Below are 25584 nucleotides of genomic sequence, written 5' to 3' on the forward strand. Positions count from 1 at the left end.
GAGCGCTCACTGGAAGTAACGTGTGAACCCTCATCCTACAAAGAAAACCTGAAAAGGTTTCCCAATGAGCATGGAGCCAGAGAGGTGGACTGGGGTTAACCTCTAATGGTGTACCTGACCATCTAGTTCCACCTGATGTTCAGGCACTTATGCTTCTCAAGCACAGACAACAGCTCCTGAAACACCTGGCAGCTTTCAGGCTTTTCTTCTCGACCCTCTGGATGCTTAAAACCAGAGCAGGCACAGAAGTAGCACCTGTGAGAGTTGCAAAGAAATCATGAGTGCCCCTTCCATGGGTAGGGCTCAAACCTTGCAAAACTGCATTTTATAAAGATCTTTTTTCAAAAATTCACAGCTTCTCTACATTGACAAATTCGTCAAAATTATTATAAAACATTTATTGACAGTAGCAATAAACAGAAGAAACTTCTGTAAACAGAAATTAAAGTGGAAAATGGCTTTAAGTCATTTCTGACCAGCCAGCTGTACAAAAGCTTAAGCAAAGCAGCAGTCAGGGCGGTTGGGCTTGGAAGAATCCACACTGAGTTCAGGAGATGTCATGTCTTATTAGATCACCAAAATAAGCTGTTATGGTCTTCAGTTTGTTATTGAGAAAATTTTGTTCTATTTCAACTTTCCCTCCTGGGCCTGCTAAGGAAGCCACCTGAAAAACAAAGAATGAGAAGTAAAGCAATCAACACATGGGAAAAGAAGCAAACCCCCAAAGCTTTTATTGACATGAAATAATCACCTAAAACTCATTTCTGCTCTGTTAATACTGGTGGGAAATTTTCCTTGGCACCTAATGCCTCTGATCCTCCTTCTACGCCTCCTTTAACTCACAGAAGTGGTTTGTGGCTTTCTTGTGATTGAAAAACCCTCCTCATCCAAGTCATGAAAATAAGAGGATTTCAGAACCAAAGATAAATACTCATAATCTTACATGCTGTGCTGAGAAAGAGATTCTAAATTCTGGTTTACAGGGTACTTGGCACTTGAGACGCCCAGCTGTGGCAAAAAGCAAGCTGTAAACTGTGCTTTAAAAGACTTCAAATCCCAAATTTTGGAGGAAGAGTAAAACCAATTTTAGGAATTAGAATTAGGAAGCATAAAGGTTGCATTGAAGAGTGGGAGGGTGGAGGGGAACAACCCGAACAAAACCAACCCCCAAACAGGCAGAGAAACTCACAAAAAACAGTTACTGTTTTTTGTTGTTGCTATTGCAACCAAAAAAAGAGCTGTTGTGTGCATTGATTGGAGTTGCAGGCAGTGCGGAAGGTAAGGCTGGGGGCAGCAGTGTATCTGCAGGCAGGGAAAGCCCGTCAAGGCAGTGCTGGTCCCAGCTTCATGTTTACAATCACTGGAGTGAGAATTTCACCATTCATGCTCTGTTGACCAAGCCTGGTGCACACCTTTAATGCTTTATGATTCCAGACAGACAGCAGACTTTGCATTTTGGACTGGAGCATGCAATGCTCTCCCCTCTCCTGTTCCTACTCATGATACCTAGTACGATCCCTCTCAGGAATGTCGGCCTACAGGCTACCAATTCCTCAGCAGGACAGACCGCACAGTCAGAAGGAAAACCACCAAAACTGAACATTTACTGCTTTTTTTTTTCCCCTCCATCTTGGACCCCAAGGACCTGTCCTGTAGTGGGGGTCCCTGCTCCACAGCCAGTTCTGTTTTCCCAGGCTGCTGCAGGAAAACTATTCCTGCAGTTTCCCTCTGCAGGGAAACCTCCCAGGCAGACAAAGTGATCAAGGTCTAGAAGCCTGCAGTGGATTTTAACTGATCTTTAAACCAAGATGTTAGCAGCTGAAACTTAAAGTTCAGGCTGTGTTATTAACACTTCTAAACTCCCTTGAGACTTGACTCCGTTGTGCAGGTTTAAATATAAACATGCTGAACTTCCTCTATTTTACTGTAAGTAAAAAATCAGCCTACTATCAGGAGAAAATAACAGATTAATTTAAATTATACTCTGAACCTTTATTGACTTGCCCAGAAAATCGCCACACTTATCTAGATCAAGCATTTACTTTTCTGTTTTGGTTTTATTTTCCCCCTTTTCATTTTTTTGTTTCTGTAGACAAAAACAGAAGTGAGAGGTTTCTTCATCCTTCAATTTAATAGTGATAGGAAAAACCCCTCCATGTTCTTGTCAGAGAGGAACCTGCCACTTAAGTAAAAAAGCAGAGGCTGGCTGACTTATAAATAGCACAAGAATCTGAAATTGGCAAGTGATCAGGAATGTTAATTTTACAACTTATCTGCTCGTACTTGAAATCCTAAAAGCAGTTAACATTCTGCGCTGATCTGTATCTTTATTTTAGGAAGATGTTAAGATTATACTTTTAATTTATTACAAACAAAAGTTGGATTGTCCCTTCCAAATAGCATTAAGAGGCTTTGCACTTTATAGCTAGTGTCATTTAAGTATTCTAAAATATTACTTGGATTAGTCAACTTAATATAATATTGAAATGACTGTCTTAGGGTTATGCACTCCTGTTTGCAGGGCACAGTTTGTGTCACTTGCATATCTAAGTATGACTAATGCATTGATATTAAACACTAGTGTTTACTACATATTTCTCTTAGAAGACCAAGTAAAACAAGATGCTTCATCACCATGCAGACAAATGTTGCTCCTACACTGACGGGTCACATCCACCAAAGGGCAGCCGAGAATGTACATATGCCATGTCTAGTCTCTAAGTGCTAAATCCAGGATAACTAAGACTATTTCAAACAACGACTAGGAGTATTTGACAAACCCAAAGGTGACAAAAATTTAAATGAGCACATGGGCACAGGCTCCACAGTGACAGATCTGGCAAAGTACGCTCTTCAACCCAACCCAATATTCAGAAGAGACAAATGCAAATCCTCTGCAATGATGTTTATTTGTAAATTGCTGGTGGTTGCAAATTTGATTACGTGGGAGTTGCCAAGTTTTCCTCAGAAGGGCTTAGTCAACCCTGACGGTGTGAGGGAAAGCTGCCACACACCAAGCTTCAGAAAGCTGCCAGCTTGGCAGAGGGACGCCCTCTAAAAATAACAGCAAATTGAGGAACGATGCTTTGAGAAAAACAAAGGTGCTCCGGTATTTTTAGAAATACCGACACACATCTCCTGGTTTTGCAGTGAATGGTAATTACAAAAAGGCTTTTTAATTTCTTTTAAAAACTGGACTATTCCAAAGTTTCTTTACTTTGCATTTTCCTGTGCAAATACAATGATTTCCTGCTGGCAACTCTCCTTATCCTGGTTTGTTCTTTAGTCCAAACCCATTTATGCAAGTAGACAGATATTGCCTCCTTTTCTGTGCTAGATAATTCTGCACGTGCCACACGCCTCCCCAGGCAGAGGAAAAGGATGCAGCTTCAGTCATCGCCTCCTTGCATCCCTCTCACCTGGATGCTTCATCCTTCAGTTCAGTGACTACTGACAGAAAAAGTCCACAGCTACAGACACAGCCATGGAGCATTAAAAAAGCAGCCAACAGGTTTGGTCTGAAGTTTAAAATAGGAGACATCGGGAAAGAAATATGAAAAGGGAAATGAACATAGAAGATTATTTCAGGAGCACAAGCTGCTTGAGGTGCAAACCTGCTTTATATTCTTCTTCTGTACTTTTGAATTTGAAGGTTTACCTGTTGGTCTCGCAGTTTTTGTTTTGTTTCTTTTTTTTTTTTAATTATACTGAAATTCCTTTAGTAAAGTGACTTCCTATCTGTTCTAGCCACCTTACTCCTAAGGTAACTGGACAAAATGTTTATCCTCATTTTTTTCTCCCCTCCTAAAAACTTTTCTGATGGATAAGAAATACAAGCTTTTTGGCTTGACAGGCAACAGCTTGTGAAGCCAAAAAGTGTGAAGCTTTTTGGCTTCACACATGGACACTGTCGCTCAATTAATTTTACAGGTCTAGTAAAAAGAGGATTCCCCTCCCCCTGCAAACAACCTAAAGGCTAGGGGAAAAAAAACCCCAAATCACTTAAAAAAAGGCAATGGTATTCTTTACACTGAACATAAGAAAACAAAATGCTCTCAGGCATCATTTTTCATATTGTACAGGTCTGCAGGTGAATTATGCCACTGTTATAGTGATGCTGCCACCTTTTGACAGGCCAGACGTTTATTTATTTATTTATCTATTTATTTATTTATTGTTAACTTGGAGTAGGCAAACTACAGTTCAGTATTTAAGCAGTATGAGCTTTAGGAAGATTGAAGTCCAGAAGTGTCACTCTGGCTCAGTATATGCTGTGGGTAACTTCTGGCTTTACCTCTTACCAAGGACAGAGAACAGACGTGAGTTTAAAGCGGGCTGCTTAAAAGCTGTCATTATTAACATGATAGTCACAGCTGAGGTGTATGCAATTACGTTCACTTAGAAATGATCAGCCTGCAAAACACATCAACCCACAGTCCTTTACCTGCTAACTCCCCTAATATCCAAGCATCTTAAAAACATGATCAGATTAATCTGAGTTCATCTCCTGGCCTCTCACTCCCCGCTTTGCTCATTGTTCTGTTTACTCCTAAATAAAGATGCCATTGCTTGGCGGGTCTCATTTGGCAAGGTCTTCAGTCTAAACTCATAGCTAAATGAACAGGGCCAGTAATAGTCTTACTATCCAGCCTCCCATCAAATTTCTTAATTCACAAGGGGTTACCATATGTTCATTTATTAAACTGGTCTCTCTGGTATGATCTTCTGTTCTCTGAAGGACACCAGAGAGAATTAAAATAAATAAATGAGCTTTACCCATCTTTACACTCCCTTCATTGAGCAGTCACTTTTAACAAGAGGACTCGCAAAAACAGAAACACAGCAAACATTTTCCCATCCAGGTACTAGACTTGCAGACAGAACAAGATTTCAGTGTCTAACTCCAGATTTTCTCAGAATGATTGATGAAGATGAGGTGGGAACAAAGACAAGAAAAAAAGGAAAATACCAGCATAATGTGGATTTTTTGTAGGACTATCAAGGTCAAGAGCACTTTACTTAATTCCAGGCTCAGGCAATCATTTTATACACTAGACAAGAAACAAAAAAGCCATTCCTATATTCTAGCAGTATTTGGAATATAAGACAGGTCGGAGACACAAACATTTAGGGCAGAAAAATCTGCAACAACAGTAAGTATGCCTTTCACAAAGTTAGGCATACCTATCACAAACAACAGTATGCCTGTCTTCAAATCATGGTGAAGTTTAATATAATCAATAAGGCACAATACAGTATCTGAGCCACTAATGATCCACAGTCAGGATAATTCATGGCTAGGCTTCACGAATGAAGATTTGGGAAGGCTCTATCCACATTTGCTACAGGCACGCTGGTGGCTTATGAGGCCAATACGTGACAGACATATCCGATTGCAAAAGGCACAGCAGAAAGACTCCTTAGATGGTGTATTCTGCAATACACGGTTCTTTCTGCGTTGCCTTTTTTCCTCGAGGGTGATCCTGCGTGTGTTCTCAAAGGAGACAGCTGCGTTATAGATGGTGTGTCTCCAGGCCTCCCGATTTGAGGCCAGAGTGGACCAGTTATGGTGATCAATATGGCCAATAATTAATAATTAATAATTAATAATCTCCTGATTCCTCAGTACTCTGTCTCTCAATCATGGCTAGGCTGGTAAAGATGCTGATGTGGACATCTGTAGCACAACATACCAGGTCACCAACATTTTAGGCTCATCACTTTATTGGGGGGAGCCATCATGCATCCTGACTCCATTCTGACCATCAGAGATATCAACAGTAACTGAGTGTGCCTTCTGCAGTGAGGTGATAGGAATATATCCCACCATTAGGAAGAAGGCCCTATACCAACAATTCTCAGGCTCCCCGTTCTTTGCTGCAAATATTAAGATATAGAAGTATTATATGGTACAGAAAACAGTCCATGAAAGAGACTGGACTACCTGAGATGAATCCGTGTCTCTGAGGTGAGTATACACTTTTCACTCTGCACAATGAGGCAGAGCACAGCTTGCTAAACACTTCATAAACTACATTTAATCATCCTGTCTCAACAAGCATGCTTCTTAAGGCACTCGTGGAAGTCTCTGTTACAACGTTCCCTTTTTCTCTCTTTTTCTTTTTTTTTAAGGGTGCAAAAAAAACTTATAGAAAGAAAAGACTGGGGGAAAGATGCTGCAGAGAGATGGGTATCAATAAGGGTATCACATGTGAGCTACATCATAGGCATTAATAAAACAATATTTTTTAATGTATGTGCATGCACATATATATAATTCCTGATTATTCCTTAACAAGAAAGAATACTGTTAAAGACTGATTCAACCTAAAAATGGACCTGCAAACATTACAATTTTTCTAACAAGTACATGTTTGTAATCAAGGAAATTTGATTCAATTCAGGGAAATGTTTTACATTTCTTGTAAATGCACCGACCATATTCCACTGGTTCGCTGCTCCCTCTTGAGGCAGAAGTACAAAAATTCAATTCTCTTTGATCTCAGTGATTTTTTTTATGAGGAAATTCAAAGAACCCCATGTCTCTCTGCAACACTAACTCTACACAGAAAAGGCATTGCCTGCAGACATAATAAGCACTGTTTTTGCGATAAAATCATGTGGAACAAGGCTGGGTCTCTTGTCTACTAATAAAGCAATGAACACAGAGTTCTTCAACACAGCTAAGTCAAGGTCAGTTACCACCTGCTTTCTCACCAGAGCAGGATCCCTGCTCTCCTTTAGCTATCTAACAGCTATCTTTCATAAAAAGAAAAAGCTAGGTGATCTCTGAAAGCCTTACATATGTCTAGGAGCATACTAAATTAATTTCTGAAGACACAGAGGAGGCAAATCCTACAAGCCTGAGCAATGTTATCAGAAATCAAACTTAGGTTTTTAAGCTTCCATTCAAATCTAAGGCAGCAGATAATCTGTTCAGCAAATATCATTGTATCCATTATTTGGGTTTTGGGTGCTAGTCTTCAGCAAAAAGTTTATTTCATTAAGTTTAAAGTTTACCCCATCAAGCTTTTATAGGCCCCTGGAGTTTATGGAGTACATTCACACCCCAAGCTACATCGCTACACCCCTGCAGTGGTGCCCACAGGCCCTTGCCAAGGTAGTTGTTGCAGCAGAAGCCACCCTATCTGGTTCATGAGAAAAGTAAGATAGATCTAAGAACCGTGGGCAAAACCATGAGCAAACTGAGAAGAAAACTGCCTGTATTAAGGAACTTCAACAATAAAGGTTTTTTTTCTGGAGATTCACGGCTGTGGAAGTGTAGTGGCAGTAAATCCAGAAGCTTCATTCTTAAATACAGCCAGAGATGTTGGCAGCCAAACCCATAATCAGTGTCCTATGGAAAAGCATATCCACTAAGGTCACATTTGGCATTAGTCAGGTTTGACACAAGTTTGTCCACACAGGATTAAAACATTTCCCTAAACAGGGGGCTAGACTGACATTCTCTTTCCTTGCTTTGAGATCATCAACTGTTCAGGGTTTTTTTTCTCATATTGACATAATCTCTAGAGAACGGCATGAGGAGCTGATTGATTTCTCTTCCTGAGAGTAGCCCACAGCCTGGAACATTGAACTGAACTCAATTCAGATCTCCAGCCATGTACTTTTAACAACTAAGCCATGGTTTTGAGCAACAGCTGCTACTCTTCAGCCATCTGTGTAAAGGCAAAGCCATGGATGTACATCAACACCACTGAGAGCCAATCACACCAAGATGCAGAGGTGGCAAGACACCTGACCCAACCACATGGAGGTGCTGAGCTCTTCCACAGAAATAGATGTGGCCTGCAGGGAGCACTCTTGGATGCTTTTGTGGGAATGTAACTGAAATGCAGATGCCTTTGCCCATTTATAAACCCAGTAAAAAATGCTCATAAGCAGAGCAGAAAACTGCTAAAGTCATTCTTCATCATGGGAATGAAATATTTCGTAAAACGCAGTGCTTGGAAGTTGAAATTAGAGAAACTATGCCTAAAATTAAGGTCCCTGTTCAAAGATTCATAAGCCACTTTGACATTTCACCTGCCTAAAGTGCAAAAAGGAAATGAATCATCATCACCTGCCATACCAATGGTGCTGTTCATAGCGTGGGATCAGAGTGTGCTAATACTCAAGCCATGTGAATTTCAGCCTGTTTCTCAAGCCAGCTGTTTGCCACCAACGATTCCGCAAGCCACCATACGGCCTGACACCTTGCTTGCTCTAAGTCAGACAGAGCTCTTGGAAAAGCAAGAAATAATGCTGGGAAGTTCTGTGGCACGTTGCAGGTGAGGAGATCATCTCACCGATCCCTTCTTTGCAAAAAGCTACAAGACCTAATTAGCATAGAAAATACACAGAGGAAACTAAACCAGACACTCAGGGGAATTGTTAGTCACCAAACTGCTTAAAAAAAAATTCTAACAAAAATCTCTAATACAAACTCCCCTGCACCAGTGCAACAAATGGTGTGTTTATCACGAATCACTGCAATGCCAGCAGCCCATATGGAACCACACACCTGTGTAGACAGCATCAGTACCACCTCTGGTGGCACAGCATTTGTGTCTGATCTACTCATCAGTGATAGCAGTGACTGCAGGATACACAGCAATTTCCTGCAACTCCTTCATAAACTGAAAGACATCAAAGGCTGGGACTCAGCAACTTATCAGATAGTAAGAGCTAAAATGTATATTTTTAAAATGTATCTTTTAAAATGTATCTTTTTCTTTTATAATTATGTATCTGTCTGGCTACTGACTTTGGATCTTTTGTATGAACCTCCCATCTGTTGCTTTAAGATGGGATAGTGCCAAAATCATGGAAATAATCTGCTACTCCCATTTCTAAACATATCAAAAGTACTGCTAACACAGAAATCATTTAACATGAGGGTCATGTTAGCTCTCCACATTCAGTTGAAAAGTCTTACATTTGTGCTTATAATACCTATGTTTTATGCCAGCTGAGCATTTTGTTGATTACCAAGCCCTTATCCAGTAACATACCTGATCAAGATCAGCATTCCGAGGTAGAAAATACACAATGTTGTTGGTGATCTTCTTGGAGAGCCTGAAAATTTCAAATGTAGAAGCCAGTAAAGGAAAAAACAAGAATGAGGAAGAAAAAAATGGCTTTATATTCATTAATTTTAAAAGTAGGACTCAAATTCAGTCATTATGCAATTAAATTATAGTTAGTCTTCTGAGTGGGTGAGTAGGAATCTCTTCTGAAATGCAGAAATTACTATTGTCTAAATGTAGAAATTCTATTTTACCACTAGTGCCCTGGAAAGCAGAAAAAAGGCCACAACACTCACTTTAAGAAAATTTAACTGAACTACAGAGAAGTATTTGAGAAATCTCAATGTTTTTTGTAGGTAATACATTTGATTTACATTTGTTTTCTAATCCATTTTGTGGCATCTCTCATACATGAATACAAAGACTTTCTTATGCTTATAAACATAGCTACATTTTAGCAAAACAGGAAACAAATGAGATTATTCTGGGACAAAAGACTCCCCATACTTCATATTTGATGAAACTATTATGCTAATACCTTCCTAGATGAATGTTCAATAGCACTGTTAATAAGTCAACATGGAATTTTATACATTAATTAAAAGGGTTAATATTTTGCTTGCACTCTTCTGTGATTTCCCAAGTCACAGGCTGGTGCTATGATTGAGAACAGTTTTAGTAAGACATTTTAAATAAGATATTCCCTTTATAAATCAGTCAAAAAGTGGAATTAATGACAAAGTCATAGCTCACATTAATTATTATCTATCTATATATATATACACCACATGGCTATTTGATTACTTCAGGGTATTTTAATAAAATTATATAAAGGAGTTAAAACTGATGAATCAATGCTTTAAATTAAGAAGCTACTCAATCCTCTAATGGATTTTTTACTTTGAAGAATAATTCATAACTATTATTTTTTAAATAAAAATATTTAAATTTAGGTGGTCAAAGCCACACAGCTGTGGCTGGGGGAAGAGAATTAAACAAATGTGGCGCTTCTGGGAGTTCAGCTGCTGACTGTATCATCCAGGCAACTGGATGTGCAAACCCCATGTCAAGAGAGGGAGGAGAAGAAAAAGAGAAAACCTGTAAATGACTGACAATCACGACAGTGCATAACTTGGAAAGGATATCCATCTGGGCAAATCATGGTCTGGATATCGAAGATTTCGGCAGTAGCATAATCAGGTCCCCCCCAGGGTGGGCTGAGGAACACCACATCTGCCTGCAGGTCGGCAGCCAGCACCATGAAGTCCCCGCACACGAACTCGATCTGATCCGCCACACCGTACACCTCGGCGTTGTTGCGCGCCAGGCTGAGCTTCTCGGGATCGATGTCGATAGCGATCACTGCAAGGGAGAGAGAGAGCAAACATGCGGGTCACCGTGGACTGTGCCCCCCAACCCACACAGCCAGTGCCACCCTACCACGGTCAGGGCGTTTCAGAAGGAAGGTGTCCTTCTGTAGCCATCAGATGCAGGTCACATCTATAATCTACTGCTGTGAGGTGAGTGGCTACTTCACTTTTATGGCAGACTTTTTGTGGCAGACATGAAGCTACAGCACCTCAGAGAGGAAGGAACTGCTAAGAGCAGAACAGCTGCATTTCCAAACCAGCAAGGGAAGCCACGTAGCCAAGACTGGGAAGGCTCAGCTGCTGTTGCAAATCTGGGAAGCTTTAGCTTTTGGCACTCAAACATCTGCTGCTGTGACAACCCCACATCTCGGCTCAATAGTGGGTAAGGCTCTCCACCTAAGAGAAGAAGTCCTCCTTGCTACAGTTTTGGCAGGAGCCTGACAACTTAAATGGTGTCAATTAGAAACTTACTCCTTTGTTAAAAAGAAACATTTATCTGTGGGTGATCACATTGAAAATTGAGTTTAAAAAACCCACACCTAACACAGCACAAAGGAGGTGATAAAAGGGCATAATAATAAATATAAAAATTTAGCCAGGAAAAACAAAAAGCTAAGCAAAATTTAGAAAATACTTACAGAACGGATTACTACCTACCAAATTTAATGCAGTAGAAACTACCACTTGTCTTGCTCAGAAGAGTTAGATGAACTTGTAATTTACCAGAGTGTTTGATGAGCAGACGAATATCAAGTAGGAAATGTTTTTACAGAAAGTACTCTCAATGTTTCACTACAATTCCATTAGTTGGCATTAGCTTAATACTAAGTTATCACCACTTTTCTGTACTTGGTTCTACTGCACCTGCAGGTGATTCCATTCAACTGTTTTAAGTACTATTCACACATAACCTGCTTTTGAGTACACAGACTTGGAGTAACAATTGGGAAAAGTAGCAGCTTTGACAGAAGTCCACTTTTGCCAGCAATCTTCAAAATATCCGGCAGATTAGATACTATGCCACGTAAAAATAACGTTGACTAGTAAAACACAAATCCAACTCTGACTTAAAATCAAAAAGCAGTTTTATAGGCCCTTTTTGAAAACAGAAAGGTCATATTGTGAGTAATATGAAGAAAAAAAGTTGTTGTTGCTACAGAAGCACTGAAAAAAAATCTGCCAACAAAGCACATACCCAAATTTTTTAGGGAAAAAGACTGAAGAAACAAAATAATGCTATATACAACACCTGCTTACCTCTTTTTGAGGTCAGTGCAAACTGAATAGCGTTTCCTCCAACCCCACAGAACGCATCCACTATGATATCGCAGTTGAATGACTGACTAACACGGACTGCAATATGCTCAGCTATTTTCTCAGGAGTAACAGAAAACCAACCCTCTGCAAAGGAAAGGGAAGAAATGTATTTTTGCCTCTTATTTCAAGGTCACCTAATTTAAAAACAACCAACCAACCCCCATATACAACTGAAGGTTTAGCATTAATCCCAAGAATTTTGGCTTAGTGCATTCGACCAGGAAATACAGGCTTTGAAGATGATAAACTCCGGTCAGTCCAGCGATTTGCTAAGCAAACAAAGCCTCACTGAAGCAAAGAGATATGCCTTGATCTCAGTAAGTGCTTTGTTGAACTTGGTGCTGAGGATTCTGGCTTATCAAGGACAAGTCCACAGACACAGCTCTGAAAAACTCTATGCATCAGGATTATGCTCTGTAGCAAACAAAACCAGAAATATTCTCTCTTATCTGACATGTTATTTTCTTCACCACAATGGCTGGTCTGCCAAATAATCTGCATGTTTATGAGGGAGAGCATTAGAAATGAAAGGCTTACAAACTCAACAAACAAAAAGAACGTTAATCCTAATTCCTCTTTTACCTATAAATTTATGATTTCAAGTGGTTTCTATGTAAAAAATAGAAAAAAGTCATTTTGAAAGTGACTGCTGAAAGTCAGAACAAAATAACAAAACTGGATCCATCAGCATATTTGGAAGCTTCACAAAACTATTTATAAAATATAGAAATAGAAAAATGTTATTGAGTTTCTGAAAAAGTCATGATCAAGTATAATTTGGGTCCAGTATGATCCTCAGCAAACATCAGGACTAATGCAGACAGAGGTGTCCCGCACTGGAAGCACTTCCAAAGTCCAAGACTTCTGTTCACCTGCCTGCTGGGGGGTGTGGAATTTATCCAGAGGTGCAAGCACGCATTCAGTGATGTTCCTCCTTTAAGAAAATCAGGAATATACTGCAAGAAGGGCCATTGGTTTGGATACATGTTATACCACAAAGTCAGCACACTTGGTACTAAACACACCTCTGTCCAGTTTAATTCCCTCGTCAAACCGAGAGAACAGCCGGTAGCGTTGTGCCCAGTACTTGACCAGCTCTGGATCAGCAGCAATCTCAGCAGGTATAGATCTCAGTGCAATTTTATTCCTTCTTCTTCTTTTCTTCTCCTTCTTCTTTGTGGTAATTTTTTCATCTACAGCTGGAAGACACTGCAAAAGTTAACAGTTACTGTTCTTGTAGGTGAGGAATGTAACTGGTAGGTAGGGGAGAGTTAAGATATAAGATGCTCCTGTTTAAAAATACTGCTAAATGTCCTTTATTACTGTTCACCAGATTATGCAGATTAGTGGTTTTAAGTTAAAAAAGAGCATCCTGTATTTCAATGGATCAGTCACAGTCCTAAAAATCATAAGAATTCACCCATCATATAAGAGCCTTAATCTTCATCTGATGGCAATAAACTCTATGTAGCGAGCAAACAAGTTGATCAGAGACCAATTTAATGCCCTTATATCAGTAAAGAATAAGAACCAATCTAGACAAGAGTTTTACAGTAGGAATCTAACATAATTGAATTACTGTAGGAATGATTACCTATGTATAAAAACCTGAATAATCCCCTTTTCCTTTGTTTAGTGTTAAATAGAAAAGTTCATAATATTGATTTTTTCCCTCTAGAAAATAATTTTAACAACACATGCTCCACGAAGCTCAGCATTGTGCATTTGAGAACCCAAAACTTGATGGTCTGTGATTGACCTGAAGTCAATCACCCTCATCCTTGCAGAGGGGAACAAGACATGAATTAGAAACCTGCTAGACCATGTTGAACACCAAAAATTACTGTTTTAATGTCAACATTAAAGACAAGACCTGGGATTCTGGCACTCCAGGAATAAGCTACTTTGACTAGCACGGCTCTCAATCATGCTCATTGCCCCTTGGACCTAATGAGTCTCTTTAAATAAACAAAATAAATAAGTGGTGCACAACACTAACTTGGGAAGGCAGCGTTAAGTCCACTGCCAATTCATTTCACCAGTTTGTAGGAAACTGATGTACCTTGGCTGACGTCCTCTGTGTTTGCCTGGAGGTAATCGGGAATATCCAGAGGGACAAGTTGCCGCCCACCACCACACTCTGGCCCCGCTGCACCCTGCTCATTGGAGCCACTCTCTGCAGCTTCCTGTGCCTCCTCCTCAAGGTTACTCCCTACAGGTTCTGTGCAGGCTGCACTGGAAGATGGTGGCTTTTGGTTTTCAGCATTCAGCATCACAGTCTGTGTGGCAGTAAGGCCTTCCTGACCCTCTGAGTCGCTGCTGCTCTCAGACAATGCCTCCGATTTACTCTGAGGGACGGCTGTCTGGGATGTAGCTTCCTCCTCGGGTTTACTAACCCGCTTCAGGAACATTTCCACCTGCAATTGTCAAATATCACAGATAATCAGATGGTACTGCTTACCAGTTACCTAGAGCACAGTTTAAAAGTCTCACAGTTCAAAAGCACCTGCCATTGCAGGCACTCTCTACCATGTGTATTGTGGAAACAGTAAAACATCCAGAGTCAAAACATTCAAGAAGTCCTTAAACATGCCCCCTTTTTTTTTCTGAAACATAAATAGTTAGACTTGCTGCAGCACAGGTGACCAAATCTACTACTTTTTAATTGACTATCTTTCTCCAATCTGCATTCAGAGATGTACTCTGCCTCTCAGGGAAGAGTTTTTTAGCATAAAGAGGTAAAATTATCTTCATACATTAGTTGCCTCATTTCCAAGACGTAACGAATGGTGCATGTGGTAAAGGGTTCTGCTGCACAGCAGAGAGCTCAACTTTACCTCCTAACCAATGTGCAAATGCTACTCCAAATTCAAAGGCACACGCAGATGCTCCCTTTTACATTACAGTTGCTCTGAGTGGCTCTCAACCCGGAGCAGTTCCTTACCTGAAAGTCTGAGGAATTTTTAACTTTTTTTCTCTTCACATAATTAAAGCTGCCCTTGAACTGTACTGGCCCCAGGTACAAGACCAAAAATTAATCAAAAATTATAGCAATGGGACTGGAGTTCAGTACAACATGCATTGCCACCACCGGGTAACAGTGTTTTACACTTGGGTGTCAGGGAATACCAAGCATCCCAGAAGGCAAAGTAACATTAAAATCTGTTCCCTCAGATTTTCAAAGAAATTCAGTTAAGTAAAATGTACAGTGAACAAGTGTTTCTACTTGTTATTAATTTCTGAGTTTTTTTTAAAAAAAGCATAAAGTTAGAGATGAAAAGAAATGCAGGTAGAGGTATAAGCAAAACTGTTGATACAAATTACTAAGAACATGAAATACACTAATCTACATAAACATTTTCTGTCACTGCTGAAACGCCAGCATTAACAACTGGCCTCACATGTAATTTAAAACCAGAGATACTTTTAGTAACTACAGAAACCCACACACCTCTAAAGGTATGATGCACCCATATGTTAGGAATTACTTTCACATAACTTGGCCATTTAAGCTCATGTTCCTCTTGACAGATTGCCCCCAGGGTCCACCAAAGCCTTTCTATAACCACCCTGATCTAAATACTCTTCATATAGGTGATGAGCAGGGAGGAGGAGGAGAAAAAAAAAAAAAAGAAGAGCAGTGGACTAACACTTAAAAATGCCATCTACTGTGGGCAATTAATTTGTTTTTCATTTTCATAATTCAACAAGAGCTAAGGAGCAGATAAGTATATGAACTACAACAGTGCTGACAATTAAAACTACCTTCTTCAAAGTTTTGCTTTTTTTGCATGTCATTTCAGATTCCTCTGTAAAGAAGATATGTGTGTTTTTGCTCTTCCTTGGTTTACGCATGTCCAAGTATTTGGACTTGAGTTTTGCTTTTTTCTCCAAGTACTGCACACTTCTGTGGGTGAAATCTGGAATTCCACCATACCTGAAAGTAAATAAATAGACAGATAGACAAGTATTTAGTTGGGTAATTTCCAGTCTGGAAGCTTTAACATGAATGTTGATGTCTACAAAAAGACAATTTAGACTAAATTGTTTCTTTATACGACATTTGCTCCACTTAAAATATATGTCATGGATGCAGCTGCAAAACAATGTACCTTCAAGAAAACTTTAAAATATTTTTATTTGAAAAACTTTTAATGAAATTGAGTTTAGATTTTTAATTTTTTTTAATATGTTTATAACTCCAGATAGAAGCAATTTCCCAGACCAGTCTGAAGAATGGGAAATGAAAAAAGATCTTGATTAGCAGAATAAAAGATCTTTTTGGTGGCTGTAGAGAACTTCCAAAACAGCTACTTTTGTCTTCTGGCAAATGCTAAGAAAATAATCTACCAAAAAAACCCAACTTCCCCCCAAAAAGGAAATATGGACTGTTGACTTAAATAATTTCTATAAAGTAGAACAGAAGTTGTCAACTGCAAAACATGCTTCTCTTTGAAACAGGTATGTAATAAACAACTGCATTTTGCAGAATTGCTAAGACCTGTGCCCTATGATGTTCCTCCTACAGCACTGACCAGTGTAATTTTAGGTCATACCACCAAAAATGAAATTTCTCTGGTCAACACCCTGGCAACACTTTATTAATACAGCAACATTTTACTAGTATAAAGCAACCTTATTCTAATATAAAACAGATATTAATTATTATCTAAGCTCACAGGACTCCAAATTGAGAGGACCATTCATTGTCAGAGCTTTTAAGTTCTAATTTAAGTAGTTGACCAGCCATTTAACATTTACATGACTGAAAGTACGAGTTACACTTCTGCTTCAAAGCACTTTAACTAGTCTCTGTAACTTTGCATCTCTCTCTCTCTAGCCAAAGGATGACAGTTTTATTTAGACCAGAGATAAACTTTAGGAATTATCTTCAAAAGTTTAACAAAAGGGGAATGGAAATGGATGGTCTATTTCAATAATAACAAGAGAGCTGACTTGATATGAAGAAACCTTGAGTTCCTCATAAGTAATTACTTTTGTCCTGTTCCACACTTGAAACCCAACACAGAGCAGGTTTCTTCAGGATCTTCCACTGGGTTCTCATCCACATCCAGTTCATGACTAGGAAGAAAACACGGATGACAAAGTTACTTACTGTAAAAAAAACACTTTTACTTTGCAGATATAACACTAAAAGTCTCATGTATTGAAAACATTTAAATGTGGGCTTCACTAAGCTCCTCCACACACTGCTGAAACCAAACAAAGCAGACAACACTAGTATATTTATGTGCATGAGTTTTTGGGTTTTTTTACCCAATTCTAGGCTCATATGTCCTTTTATTGGGATTATAATATCCCAACTATTCTGAATGACCTCTTAAAATATTTAATATTAAGACCTACATGGAACTGATGAAGATAGCATTTGTTCGCTCTATTTCCAAAGTGCCTTCATTATTTATTACGTTAACTATATTATTAACTATTATTAGTGCCATGGCAACTGGAAAATACTAGAACAAAACCAAAGCTACATGATTAGCAGCTAACAATTCCATCCATTCCTCCACCTTTGAGTTTGCAAATTTATTAGAGAGGAAGAGCCATCTCCTCATTTTTCAGGCTATACATTTTTAGAGAAGAAAGAAAAAGACAGTGACAAGACAGAGATTAGCTATTTTATGACTGCTATAGCTCTGAACATTTAACAGGCAGCATAAAATTCAGTTAAAAAATACAAATTATTTACTATTGTTCTTGTATTGTCTACACTAATTAGACCTAGCAAGTTCTCCTGTGTATTTTAACAATCTTGTATCCTTCAGTGACACAAGAATAGTACTGTCACCTTGCACAGTCATTGAGGCGATACACTGTTTTCATAAAGCAACAGAAGAAACATCCACTGCTTGTTGCGAGGCAAAGTGATAAAGGAGTGATGGAAGACTATGCCATTTTGTACTGACGTTTTAACTCACATCCTCAATCAAAGATATAGTTACTATAAATTCAGGAGGCTTCTGGACCTGGGCTTCTGGAGAAAAAAAAGCTCATCTAAATTTCATGACTTGCCTTCTCTTGACTTTGACATGTCTGTATTCAGGAGGCTCTTCGTCCTCATCTTCATCTTGGTCATGAAGCAGCAACTGCTCTTTTTCATTTGAATTCAGGTTACATGACTCCTGTGAACCTAAAAAAAGATATATCATATTTCCTTCTGCACAAATCAATTCCTTATCTTCCTGTCCCCATAGTACGTCCGCAGCTACAGTTAGGCTGTCATACATACCTGAATCTGACAAATAAGGCACAACTGCAAAACACACATATCTTTACCTGTCTTTGTCTGAGGGACAACATACCAAAAAAGCTTCTGGTATTAGTTACACTGTAGAGTTAAAAATCTTGCATAGGACCAACTTGAAATTATGTCAGCTCTGCAAGAAAAATATAACGCCTACAAGGTAAAAAATTTGAAACAGTTTCTTCCTTTATGTAAAATTTGGTTTCCATCCCATTAGCTAGGCAAAGGTACTCATATACATTTAATAGCAAAAGATTTAAACAGTCCTCTCATTTTTTGTTGGAAAGGAGATTTTCATTTCATCTTTCCCATTCCAACTCTACTGTAGGATTAAGGTGGGACCACACCTGCTTCTTATTCCCTTAGAAAGTCACTAGCAGCAGACTCAGAGGTTTCCCACCAAACTGAAGTCCCGAGCTGCTGACAATTCGTGTTTTATCCCCCCTCTTCACAGAAGAAAACATCTAATAGTCAGGAAAGATGTGACACTGCTGTTTACAATGAACGCTGGCAAGAACTGGCAAGCAAACGAGACGGTTCTCTCTCTGCATGCTGAACTAACTGACTGGCAAAAAAGATGTGGAGCCCCATCTTTTACATCCCTCATAGAAGTAATGTAAGGAACAGCCGCTGGCTTTCACCACAGTACTACACTACTACCTGGCACATATTAGCACATAACATGTTAGCACTAGTTATGAATATATGAATTTAGGGTTTAAAGATGACTGCAGCTCATTGCTTAATTGATAACTCCATTCTGGAAAGGATCTCTGGAAGACATCTGTCCACAGTAACAAAGAACAAGAAAAGAAAAGTCTATTTTCAAGTATGGCATTTTTAGATAGAAGGCAAAAAACCAAAACAAACACCAACCCTGGAACTGCAGAACTATTTTTTTTTCTCAGCAAGTTGGTCTTAAAATGTGTCAGATTCATAAGAACATCAGCCTGAGTTTTCAGTCGTTTTAGACTATCAGTAAGAGACATATCAGCTGCATGACACAGCTGCAATACCAAGATAAATAAATGTGCACTAACAGTGCTCTCTCACCACTTTCTGTAGTACATTTGAAGATTTATGAAGTACGTGTTCTGTTAAAATCACTTCTGGTTGAAGAACACATTCAACATACAAGTTAGAGATGAGAGAAATCATCCAGAAAAGCAGAGGAAGAAAAAGGAATCAAGTATACAATCATTCCACAGCATGCTTGATCGACTTTTTTAAAATGGCATAATACAGATGTGCCCTTGTTTCTGATATATAACCACCTAGAGAAAAATTCTGATAGAATCAATTTTAGCTGATTTTGTATTACCTGACTGGTTAACACTTTTATTTTCACAAGATGCGCTCCTTTTCCTAGTTCCTCCATCACAGGGCTCCTTCTGACTTCCAACATCAGACAAACTGTGCTCTTGATGACCTTGGTGGGCTACTGTTAGAGCTGCACTGCTCTGCTCCACTTCGTTTAAATTCAGATTTAAATTACAAATTCCAGAGATGATTTCACTGTGGAGCTCAGCACTTGAAGGGAGTGTTTCATCACTTCTGGTGTTAGAGGGAGACAGCTCCAAGCTCAGCATTTCTCTGCATTCAGGCCCTTGGCTAACCAAGTTCATTTCTCCTGAAGGACCAGTCTCCTGCGTAACCCCATTAACTTCCACCTTGTCCCCATGTGAGCTCTCAATAGTCCATCCTTGGCTTGTCCAGTACTGAAACTGTTCCCAATAATACCAGTACAGTTCATTATAATGCTGCTCCCATTCTCCCTTGGTGTCCAGACTATTCCAAGGCTCAGAGGCTGTGATGGCTTCAGATGATGAGACCTCTTGATGCTTCTGCAACCAACTTTGCCAAAGAAGGCCCTCTCCATACTCGCTCCAGTACTTCTCCCATTTTTCCTGAAGTTCACTGGATAAAGCCTCATTTGCAAGGCTTTCTGAACTTTTGCAGTTCTCTTCAACTACAATCTGAGGTTTACTGCTCACCTCACATTGCTCTGTAGCTAGGGCCAGCTCACCAGAAATGGCCTGGACACTACCACCACAACCTTCATCCTGGCATTCCTGTCCCCTTTTATCCTCATGTTTTTGCTGTAACTCTTTTTTCTTCTTCTTTTTCTTTTTCATAAATTTCATATTATTTCTCTTTTTATAATTTTCTGTTGCCTAAAATAAAATGGAAAAACACTCTTAGAAGTCCACAATGTATATACAGCCTCATCCTCTCTCTGAGCACATTTCGCCTTCGATTGTAACCATCCCTCTCAGTGCAACCCTACTGTTATTAGATATCTCCCCAAAAAGGCAGTAGAGTTTTTGGGTCTGAAATGGCCCCGCTGCATAACCTTGTCTGACACTTCTGAGGAAGTTGTGAGAAAGAGCTGTAAGAAAGTCTGTAGAAAGACACGTACAAAAAAAGGGCAAGAATTACAGACAGAAGCAGGGTTGCTGAGAGGGAAGTCATTAGTAGCTCAAGGATTCAGAAGGAAAGACATCAACATGAAACACTACAAAATCCTAAAGGGAAATTGGTCAAGAATTGAGGGGTCACAAGTTTGAGCTCAACAGCATCTCAGTAACATCAAGGACCTGTTTTAGGGGGCTGTGGAGGCTGACCCTTACTTTCACCCCGTAGATGCCTGACCCACAAACACTGTTCAGTGTCTTATTAGGATAGCAAACATATAATGCTCAGCCTCACAGAATGTTAAATCCTTGCTGTCTTTGGGTGCTGTACACAAAAAAAGCATCACTTTATACTCATAAGCTCTGTAAAGCCCACAGTTGAATCTCTGATATGTTTGAAGACACTGATCCAAACAGAAATACAAGGGAAAAACAGCCTCCTCTCTTAACAGGTGGCCTTTCATTTGTCCAACACAACCATTTCACTTATTACAACAAACTCGGCTACACACTTGTTAAGTGGAACAGAAACCTGTTACAGAAAGGAACACTAAGGTAACTTGGTGGTTTCATCAAATACAACTCCACTTGTTTCGCAGATGCTTCCTGTGATTAAAGAATTCACACAGGTAAAAGATTGAAAATGTACAGATATTACTCCAAACGTCCCATCAGCTGCAATCCCTAGTTTTGTTGCATTCACAAAAGCATAAGGACGTTATATAAGGACATTAGAATCAGACAACTGCCACTAATCTCTCATCTGCATCCCTTATAAAGTCATGTTAAAACATCCAGTCCAAAGCACAATGCTTAGCAGTAATCTAGTAAAAAAAATATTATTTTCCCATTCAACTTATTTGCAGTATTACTACATAGTAACAAAAATTGCACATATACCTTGGGCTCAAAGTTGGATGCCTGTATTGTCTATTTACATGCCATCAATTTAAATCACATACAAGTTTCTCCTATTTATTTACTAATTAATCAGGTCAGAACCATGCAGTGCTCTGCACAAAAGTGCTCTGCCAGGGAGGTCTGTACTCCATAAAATGGACACTGAATGTCCCTCAGTCTTTTTCTCATCTGTGAAAACTTTAGCCCCCTTCTAAAGCTTAAATGTTCTCTCTGAGAAGCAGAGCACCAAAGCCTCAGTCCCGTCCTTTGGAACAGCTTGGCTTTGTCAGCTGCAAGGGGAATTTGAAAATTAGTTTTTTATGTTACTATCAAAAGCTAACAGTTAAAGCAGACAGTGTGAAATGCATGCTCAGACTGGAGTGTTCTAGTTTCCTGATACATCAGCACCAGCATTACCACCGCTGTTTTAAATCAGGTCTCTCTAGTCACTCGAGCAATACAGATATGGAAGCATAAAGCACAGCCTTAACCCTGCTTAGTCAAACTGGCAGGCGGATTTTGCAAACTGGACAGACCAAGGTGCTGTGTGCTGTTACAAGGAGGCGAGGCAGGCAGCTTAAAGGCAACTCGAATACATTTCCATTAACTGCCATCCCAAAAATAAGTGAGGAGGCACAGCCTTACATCTGGAAACACAACACAAACAGAACAAATAAAGAAAGCAAAGATTTACCACAAAGTCTCTCTGGGCTGACTGCCCACCAAACTGAAGAGGCAACCCCATGCTCTTCATAAGCTCAGCTTCTGAGTCTAGTTCAACTTCTTCCGGGTCCAGTGCATGATTAGTATCCACCTTAAATCTCACATTGGGACAATGGTTCTCCTCCTCAGACGCTTCTTCTTCCCCTGTTAACAGTTATATTACCTGTGACTATAATCTGGTACTGATACCTCAGTGCCACACTGTGGCACACAAAAACCAGCAAAACTGCCTCTTATGCTTCCTTTCCCATTTAAAATCTTCCTCATAAATACCTCAATTTCTGCATAACTATCAGTAGGAACCAAAATGTAACTTTGATAACAAAAACATTGCTCTGGGTCTGTCTGGAATGGAGTTAACTTTCTTCATAGAAGCCTCTAGTGCTGTGTTTGGAATTTGTGGGTAAAACAGTGTGGATAGCACACTGATGTTTTGGCTATTGCTGAGCAGTGCTTGCACAGTCTCATAGCTTTCTCTTTTCCCCACTCTGCCCTCTCTAGGGAGTAGGCTAGGATGGGCAAGAGACTGGGAGGGAACACAGCTGGGACTGCAGATGGAAACTGTATGAAGGGATGGTCCACATCACATAATGTGATGTGCAGCAGTAAGAACTGGGGTAGAGGGTGAAGGTGCTTGGGGTCAACCCCCCACGAACATTCACCTCAATAACTTGCAAAGTGAAATGCAATAATGCCCTGAAAACAATAGAAAAACTAGGATTATGAAACAAAAATTCTTTACTGGAGTTCTTGTGGTATATGTCACAGCAAACTTAAAATACAAGAAATTTTTGGTTTTGTTACAAACCTTTCAAAACCACACTGACAGAGATAACATGATTTTACAAAAATGTAATGTGTGAACTACAGAACCAAATTATCTTAGATGTACCTGATCAACTGCTTGCACATTATCAAATTGTTAAGCAATATCATATGTATACAAAGTCATAAATATTATTGAGGAAGCAGGAACTGCATATTGATGGAAATTATGAAATCAAAAGCTCTTGACACAGTTGATAATACTGAAACATTTTTGGTTTTATTGTTCAGGATATATTTACTGCTGAATTATCATATAACACAAGACCTTTCTGTTTTTAGCTGATTACTCTCACCATAATTCACTCATATATATGCACAAAAACATGGTTTACATTCTCCTTCTTCACTCCTCTCATACTGCCTCAATCTAATCTGTGTTATTAACTATCAGCTTTTATTTCTGTTCAGACTTCCTTTCAAATCAAGCTAATATGCTGCTGGATCTACCAATATAAAAAAGAGATACCAAAAGAATTATGGTTCATATAGGCATACATGAGGAATTCAGGAGGATGGAATGAGGGAGTGGTGTTGAATTTGTCAGAGTATACACCATGAGAATTCCTCAAAATAAGCATGCCAAGGGAGAGACTTACACTTCTGGTCCTCCTCATACGATCCTTTGTATATATGCAAATCATAATTTCCCCCATCATTGCTACTGTTTTTTCTCTACTTCTGGCCCAGCAGACTAATCAGCAACAGCTAATGTCCTAGGCTGGCACAGAGGCAGCAGGACAAAACTGCTCCCAGGCAAACATCTAGGATCTACAGACTCTCCATTATGTGATTATTTTTGAGTTAGCTGAAATTATGATCTGAGAACAGGTCAGAGACCTGTGAGGTAATCTGTTCCATGCACCAGGGGAAAATTATGTGAGGTGGTAAAGTCTATCTGGACAGGAATAAATATCACACCTGTTTGACACAAACTTCCACATCAAGTTATGGTAACCTGAAAGCCATGCAAGTGCTAAGCTATTATTCAGAACTTAAATAACCACACATAACTCACTTTAAGTATGACTGCACATCACATTGCATAGTACATTTCATTATGTTACCTGTACTGTCATTGTCATCTTTGACATAAAATCCTTTTAATCCCAGTTTATATAATTTTCGATCCCTGTAAAAATGAAGACAGACATTGATGCAGGAAGTCATCACTGAAACAACGGGTTTTTTACAGTAAAAACAATCACGCAATGGAAAAAACGTCCCCAGGGGTCCGGTAAAGTCCCCATCACCGGAGGTTTCAAAATGTGACTGGACGGGGTACTTAATAAACTCATCTAGGCTTGCATTCCCATGAAAGGCTGCACCAGGAGACCTTTCCAGGTCCCTTCCCACACGGGCTGCCCTGTGACTCTAAACACGCAAATCAAATAAAAAGAACAATCCGGAAAAAGCAACACTTTAATTAAAGCCTGACGGGAAAGCCCATAAGAGAGACGCCCAGAAAACGTCGCAGCTACGCAGAACACCGCGGAATTAAACTTTAGGGTCTCCTTCCCTCGTTGAGAAACCGGCTCCACCTTTCAGGATGAGGAGGATCAGCTCGGGATCCTTTCAGGATGACATCAGGATGATGTTACCCCTGCGCCCGTTTGGGAAGGGGAGAAGGGGACGCCCAGCCCCGGCTCCAGGGGGGAGCGGGATGCGGCCGGCGGGGCCGCTCCGGCAAGGGCCCCCACGGGAGCCGGCGTCTGGGGGGCTCCCCTCGCCCTTTTCTGCTCACCCCCAGCTGGTACCCTGCGGTAAACATCACCTATCAGGGTCCTTTTGTGCGCACCCCCCTCCCCACGGCCGCAGCAGCGCGGCCCTTCCCGCGCCTCCCCGGCGGGAACCTCCCCCCGCCCGGCGCTACTCACTCGACGAAGGCGCGGGAGCAGAGGCAGAGGATGCTGCGAGCCGCCCCCGCCCGCAGCAGCAGCTCCGCCACCAGCATCCCGCCCGGGTCCTGCACCATCCCCGCGGGCAGACCCACATGGGCCGCGCACAGCCCTGCCGGCAGTTCCGGCGGAAGGCAGCGGCGGGGCCGAGCCCGCCCGAGCCCGCCCCGCCGCGGCCGGAGGGCGGCCCGAGCCCCGCCGGCTGAGCGGGGAGCGGTCGCTGTGGCCGTGGGGAGGGTCTCCGCTCCAGGAGCAGCTGCTTCAACCCGAACTGGGTGTCCCGCTCCGCCTGTCGGCGCCCCAGGCTGCTCCGCTGCTGGGTGGCTGGGCTTTCGAGAGCTGTAGGTGGGGGTGGGTGGAGGGCAGCCGCGGTTGTGCGGCTTCTTGTGCTCTCAGTGACGCCCCGCGAGGAGTATTTGCGTGTTGTTGGGGTTCAGAGTGAAAGGAGGGGAGGAAAGGGCATCGCCACAAAAACCTGCAACAAAGGATGCTGCAGCCAAAGTCTGGTAAAACCGGGAGTGGGAGTCAGAAGTGGAAAGCCTGAACAAGGCTTATTGGAGTAGTGGCCAGAGCAGAATCATAGAATCACAGAACGTTTGCAAGGGAGCTTAAAATCACTTGGTTCCAATCCTCCTGCCGTGGGCAGGGACACTTTCCACTAGACCAGGTTGCTCAAAGCCCCATCTGGCCTGGTCTTCAACACTTGCAGGGATGGGGCATCCATAACTTCTCTGGGCAACTTGTTCTAGTGCCTCACCACCCGCTTAGTGAAGAAGTAACAGGAGGGCTTAAAATGATGAGAGAATGGGGACAGGGCAGACAGACGTAGTCAAAATGAAC

The 25584-nt window shown here is 40.7% G+C and overlaps 1 protein-coding gene across 1 annotated transcript; it reads right to left on the bottom strand.

The window, feature by feature from the left end:
* Positions 1 to 373: 373 nt before the first annotated feature.
* On the bottom strand, positions 374 to 24907 carry TGS1 (trimethylguanosine synthase 1). Its single transcript, XM_064652927.1, has 13 exons — positions 24724 to 24907; positions 23914 to 23978; positions 21993 to 22165; positions 19306 to 20158; positions 17753 to 17870; positions 16712 to 16798; positions 15482 to 15653; positions 13779 to 14133; positions 12742 to 12915; positions 11657 to 11800; positions 10175 to 10391; positions 9015 to 9093; positions 374 to 664 (listed from the first exon to the last, which is right to left on the bottom strand). The coding sequence occupies exons 1-13, from the start codon at positions 24819 to 24821 to the stop codon at positions 548 to 550; spliced, it is 2652 nt and encodes an 883-aa protein (XP_064508997.1). The 5' UTR covers positions 24822 to 24907; the 3' UTR covers positions 374 to 547.
* Positions 24908 to 25584: the final 677 nt, after the last annotated feature.

Source organism: Pseudopipra pipra, chromosome 1, assembly GCF_036250125.1.
Source record: "Pseudopipra pipra isolate bDixPip1 chromosome 1, bDixPip1.hap1, whole genome shotgun sequence".
Classification (NCBI taxonomy): domain Eukaryota; kingdom Metazoa; phylum Chordata; class Aves; order Passeriformes; family Pipridae; genus Pseudopipra; species Pseudopipra pipra.